This window comes from Colobus angolensis, unplaced genomic scaffold (genome assembly GCF_000951035.1).
Source record: "Colobus angolensis palliatus isolate OR3802 unplaced genomic scaffold, Cang.pa_1.0 Scaffold330, whole genome shotgun sequence".
Lineage (NCBI taxonomy): Eukaryota > Metazoa > Chordata > Mammalia > Primates > Cercopithecidae > Colobus > Colobus angolensis.
This window is the reverse complement of record NW_012116600.1, coordinates 2,411,221-2,417,220: the sequence shown is the minus strand read 5'-3', so window position 1 is coordinate 2,417,220 and position 6,000 is coordinate 2,411,221. Positions and strand designations below refer to the sequence as shown.

Sequence of the window (6,000 nt, the reverse complement as noted above, 5' to 3'; positions counted from 1 at the left end):
GTTGGTTAGGCTGGTCTCAAACTCCGGACCTCAGATAATCCACCCACCTTGGCCTCCCAAAGTGCTGAGATTACAGGCGTGAGCCATCGCACCTGGCTGCTCTTTTTTTTTTTTTAAACGTTGGCCCAGGCTGAAAGAAAGTGAAAGCACTCAATGTCCAGTGTCACAGGCCTATCCAGTCAATAGCTTGAGTATTGAAAACTGCCTCTTTTCTGTGAAAAGTCCTAGAATGTAATTGATTTCTAACCTCCTGACTTCTTGTTATTCATCTCTGCAGCACAAAAGCTACATCGAATACACAAAGACTCTGCCACTGACCCCAGCACCAGAAATCTTTGGGATGAATGCCAATGCAGATATCACTAAGGATCAGTCAGAAACTCAAGTGCTATTTGATAACATTCTTCTTACACAGGTGTGTGATCTGTATAGGAGCTAGCTAGCTTCTGAGGCCTGGGAAGGATGCTTCCCAGGCACATGTGCCGACACTGAACAGGCTTCCTTACACAATTCTGTTCAAGTGGAGAAACATTTAAAGGAAAAGACAAAAATACATAACCTAAATAAGGACTTGAACACTAAGTACATGAAATTATGGTTTTTTTATTTCATCAATCTTTTTTTGGGAACCAAGACATATTCTTTTAAGTATCATTCTGCTTCTAGGAGTTTCATTTGGCCTTTCTTGCCCTACCTAAATACATCAGACATTGTGTCCCTTTTAAATATATTTAAAGAGGAAGAAGAATTTCAAAGATACTTGGGAAGCAGTTTGATGAGAGAATTCATCTAAAATTTTACCTATTTTATTTTCCAGTCCCCTAGTATTTCAACAGTTGTTCTAGAACATTTAACCTGATTTACATGGACACAGTTTCATTCACACTAATATTTTATCAGATTTATATTAGTATAACATTTAAAATATAGTTGCAATAGTAAGTACAAAATGATTTTAAAAGGGCAGGAGAATAATTTGTAGACGCACCTCTCCTGGAGAGTGCGTAAGCGTATTGGGGTGTGGGAAAGCAATCTGCAAAGACACCAAAATTTAGCTGCCATGAACACAGGTCAGTTCATTTTAATGAAAAACATTTGCTAATCTTGCTTGTCTATTAAGAGATAGATTGGGTTTATCACAATTCAGAGGTAAAGATACCAGAACTGCAGAGCTTGGAGAGCAAGTTAATGATGACAAGACTTTTTGTATTTAATTTATCTTGGAAGAAATAAAAGAGGAAGCTATCTTATATTGTTATTCCTTTAAAAAATATGCTACGTTGTTAATTTGTTTTTGAAAGGAAATTAGTCCAAATGGCAAGAGTTCCCATAATGATTCAATAAAATTTTGATGAATTAAGGAAGAATATCAGTCATGCAAGTTATCCTATTAACTGAATTGTAACTAATCTTTTTTTATGGCATCTCAGAGTAAAAATGACAACAGTTAATACTTTTGTATAGTGCTTACTCTGTGCCAGTGCTGTTCTAAGTGCTATTATGTATAACAATGCAATGCTAATGACAATCCTATGAAGTAGGGTCTAACTATTACTATTCCCATTTTACAGTGAGAAAAGTGAGGCACAGAAAGATTAAGTAGTTTGCCTAAAGTCAGCTAGTATGATTTCAAATCAGGACTCAAAACCAAGCAGACTGGCTCCTACCAGTTTGGCTTCGGAATCTTGTGTTCTAAACCACTATGCCATATTCTCTTTCCAGATTCTGAAAGTGGGATGAGAACTAGAAGACAGATAGCCAGAGATTCTTAAAAAGCTAAAGATTAGAAGGATAATGTTGTGTGCTATTACTAACGGAAGAGTCCATGCAACTCCTGTCTCTGGTCTACTCTACTATGACATTTTCTAATAAGGGAAAAGGAACAAAGACTGTTTTTACATCCATTTTAGATATTGATAGCACTAAAATCAGTTATTGCCTGGGCATGAAAGTATATGTGCAAACATGAATGAGTAGCTCTTTAGGAGCATTAGATTGCATGTAATACACAACAGTCTGACAGCAGGACATTTACAGTATCTTTTGGCTTTACTTAAACTTGATGAGGAGTGCCACATTACAGCATACGTAGAACAGTGGGGTCATTCCAACAGAAAATGACTCCGAACCAAACAAATACGTTTAAATACACAAGGGGTATCTTTTCAGCATATAATTAAACAATCTCTTTCAATCCTGAAACTCAGGTTGGCAAACACAGTTACAGTAATGGGTAAGCAGTGGTTCAGTGGTTCTAGATTGGGTTTATCACAATTCAGAGGTAAAGAGACCAGAACTGCAGAGCTTGGAGAGCAAGTTAATGATGACAAGACTTTTTGTATTTAACTAATTTATCTTGGAAAAAATAAAAGAGGAAGCTATCAGAGCGAAGAAGTTTGCTTGTGCAGAGCTCCTTTGCTTGTGGTTAATGGCCACACACTATTTAGAATAGGAAAATTGTTTCAACTGAGAATATTATAAAACTAGACAATAGTCTAGGATCTCTGAAAAGGTTAAACTTTCTGATGTCTCTGAAAATGAATTCCACTTATCTTTCAGAGGAAAATAACCCTTAGAAGATTCCAGATGTTATTTGTGATAACTCTAAAGAAAGATGGTAAAGAGGAAAAAGCTAAGATAAATAATTATAAATAAATAGGACGCAGTTGCTCTTAATTCTCAGTATCAGTTGGATATTACTTTCAAAAACTTATTACCCAATCGTGATCTTTGTGTATGAGAAATAGGGAAAGGGAATGTTTGTGTTACTAAATTTTTTTTTACATTTTTTGAAGAACTATAGACCTGGATTTGGCTTTTTTGTGGAGGCACAGCTCTTGTTAGAATATGGGAATATTTTAATGAGTTTTTACTGCCTTTTATGCACACCAAAATACTACTGGAAATCAGCATATGATTCTTTAAATATAATGGAATTAGATATTTCATTAGTTTTAGCCAAATACTCACTTTTTGTTTTCTAGGATTTGTTTTTGTATTTTGTTTTAAACCTGGTACTATGGAATCATAATAAAGGATTATTATATGAGAATCTCTGTTTTTTAATAGCACGTAGTTAAAACGTACCAACATGTAGTTATTTTATTGTGTAACTGTATAGGATATTATGGTGCTATGTGGTAAGTAGTGTTAAAGGTCACAGTAGAGGCCGGCTGTGGTGGCTCACACCTATAATCCCAGCACTTTGGGAGGCCGAGGCAGGCAGATCACCTGAGGCCAGGAGTTCGAGACCAGCCTGGCCAACATGGTGAAACCCCATCTCTACTAAAAATACAAAAATTAGCCAGGTGTGGTAGCTGGCGCCTATGATCCCAGCTATTTGGGAGACCGAAGCAGGAGAAGCGCTTTAACCCGGGAGGCAGAGGTTGCAGTGAACGGAAATCGTGCCACTGCACTCCAGCCTGGGCAACAGAGTGAGACTCCATCTCAAAAAAAAAGAAAAGAAAAGAAAAGAAAAAGAGTAGAAACTTAGGTAAAAATAATTAATATTAAAAAAAATAGTTAATATTTTCAGAATCAATTTTGAGTATACTAATATTTATAGTATAGAAACCAGGAAACAAAATCTAAAAAATAAGACTTAAACACAATTTCCTTGGACTGGTAAAACATGATATATATTTATTTATATTCTAATAGTACTTGTTTTCTCTCAACACACACCCCATATTCATTTGTCCTGAGGATTTAATTTTTTTTTTCAGAAAATATAGATTCATTTACACAATGCCACCATAAATATAAAAAACAAAAATGGAACTGAAATTCTCCTTCCTTGCTTCCAACGTGAATCACTAAAGTCTGTCTTTCCTCCATAACTCTTCCAGCTGCTTGGAGGAGATGAGCTTATTTTCTTTGTTCTCCTGGTTCAAGGAGAAAACTATATCTCTGCTTTTGGCAACCAGTAGACACCAGAGTTATTAGCAAATATATTTTGTGGCCTGCTTTCTCAAAGCAAGATGAGATTTCCCCTATCTGGGTTTTAATGCCCACCATCACTTGGCCACTCCACCAATGCAATGCTTTTTCTTCCACTATCTGCAGCATCTGCAACTCCCCCTGTACCCAGGCAGCCAAGCATACCGCTTATTTGCTTTCTGCAGATCCTCATTTGCCTCTGAACACATTACATGCCCTTAGTCCTCCTCTCTAATAATAGTTTTCCCTTGAAAATCCATCCTCCTGCCTGTTATCATCACTTTAATAAATTTTGTTTAGAGAGGGATCATGGATAAAATAGAGAGCAATGTTCTTTCTTATAAAGATTTACCTTAGGATAAAATAGAGAGCAATGTTCTTTCTTATAAAGATTTACCTTAGGATTTTTCATATTCTGCTATTCTTTGACCTTTATGAGGATTTTTGAGTTATAGTTTGGATTCTTCATAGTCTCGTTCAGCAGGTGCCGGTGCAAAATCATCAGATGAAGTAGTGAATGAGGTTGCTAGTGACATCTTGGGCAAACTTCCAAACAACTTCGACATCGAGGCTGCCATGAGGAGATACCCAACAACTTATACTCAGAGCATGAATACTGTACTTGTCCAAGAGATGGGACGGTTCAATAGGTTACTGAAGACCATAAGAGATTCATGCATAAATATTCAAAAAGCAATCAAGGTAAGGTGAAAAACACCCAAAAAAACCCATTAAATTATATACAGCATTCATTTATTTAGCAAATATTTGTTTAGCACAAATACTGTGTAAGCACTATTTTGGGTTCTGGGGATAGATAAGATTAGAAAATAATTCTTGCCCTTGAGGAGCTTATAGACTTCTGAGAGTGAGAGTTAATAAACAGGGAAACAAGTATAGAGGATGTTAGATAGGGATAGGACCCTGGATTGGATATATGCTAAGGAGACACAATGTAGTAAGGAATGAGCCCTTGCCCTCATAAAGCACATTTTTTCATTTATTATTATTATTTTTTTAGAGATGGAGTCTCACCCAGGCTGGAGTATAATGATGTGATTACTGCTCACTGCAGCCTTGAACCCCTGGGCTCAAGGGATTCATTTGCCTAACCTTCCTGAGTAGCTGGGACTAGAGGTGTGAGCCACCAAACCTAGCTAATTTATTTTATTTTATTTTAATTTTTTTAGAGAGATGGGGTCTTGCCATCCTGCTCAGGCTGGTTTTGAACTCCTGGGCTCAAGTGATACTCCTGCCTTGGCCTCCCAAAGTTCAGGGATTATAGGTGTGAGCCACCAACTCCTGGCCCAAGCTTAAATTTTAGTGAAGGAGGCAAACTGAAAAGGTATTCTTGTTTTTAGAAAGTATAACTTAAAGTATTGAGATAAAGGGGTATAAGCAAGCACTATTCTCAAATAATTCAGAAAACATTTATATATGGGTATATATATACACATATCTGTATGACTATATATATATCATTATATCTGAATATTATAAATATATATATCTTTTATATATAGAGAGAGAAGCAGAGGGTAAATGATAAGGCAAATATGGTCTTCTCTTTTATTTTCTTAGTGTGGCTGAAGGTTTGTTGATTTTGTTTATCTTTTCATAAAACCAACTTTTCATTTTGTTGATTATCTACTTTCTCCATTTCATTTTTTCTGCTCTGACTTTTATTATTTCTTTTCTTATATTAATTTTGGGTTTGTTTGCTCTTTCTTTGCTAGTTCTTTAAGATATATCATTAGGGAGTTTATTTGAAGGTTTTCTACTTTTTTGATGTAGGCACTTATAACTATAAACATCCACCTCACTACTGTTTTCACTGTATCCTGTAGGTTTTTGCATGTTGTGTTTCCATTATCACGTGCTTCAAGAAAATTTTCAATTTCCTTTTTAATTTCTTCATTGATTCACTGGTCTTTAGGAGCATATTGTTTAATTTCCATGTATTTGTATCGTTTCCAAAATTCCTCTTGTAATTGATTTCTTGTTTTATTCCCTGTAGTCAGAGAAGATACTTGATATTATTTCATTTTTTTGGATATTTTA

General features: G+C 35.6%; 1 protein-coding gene across 1 annotated transcript in view; it reads left to right on the top strand.

Moving 5' to 3' along the window:
* The window catches only part of DNAH7 (dynein, axonemal, heavy chain 7), a 333,441-nt gene that overhangs the window by 308,179 nt on the left and 19,262 nt on the right, over nt 1-6,000 (top strand). Inside the window, exons 59-60 of the mRNA XM_011952066.1 lie at nt 278-415; nt 4,411-4,641. Of these exons, the coding sequence (XP_011807456.1) occupies nt 278-415; nt 4,411-4,641 (369 nt within the window). The remainder of the gene's footprint in view (nt 1-277; nt 416-4,410; nt 4,642-6,000) is intronic.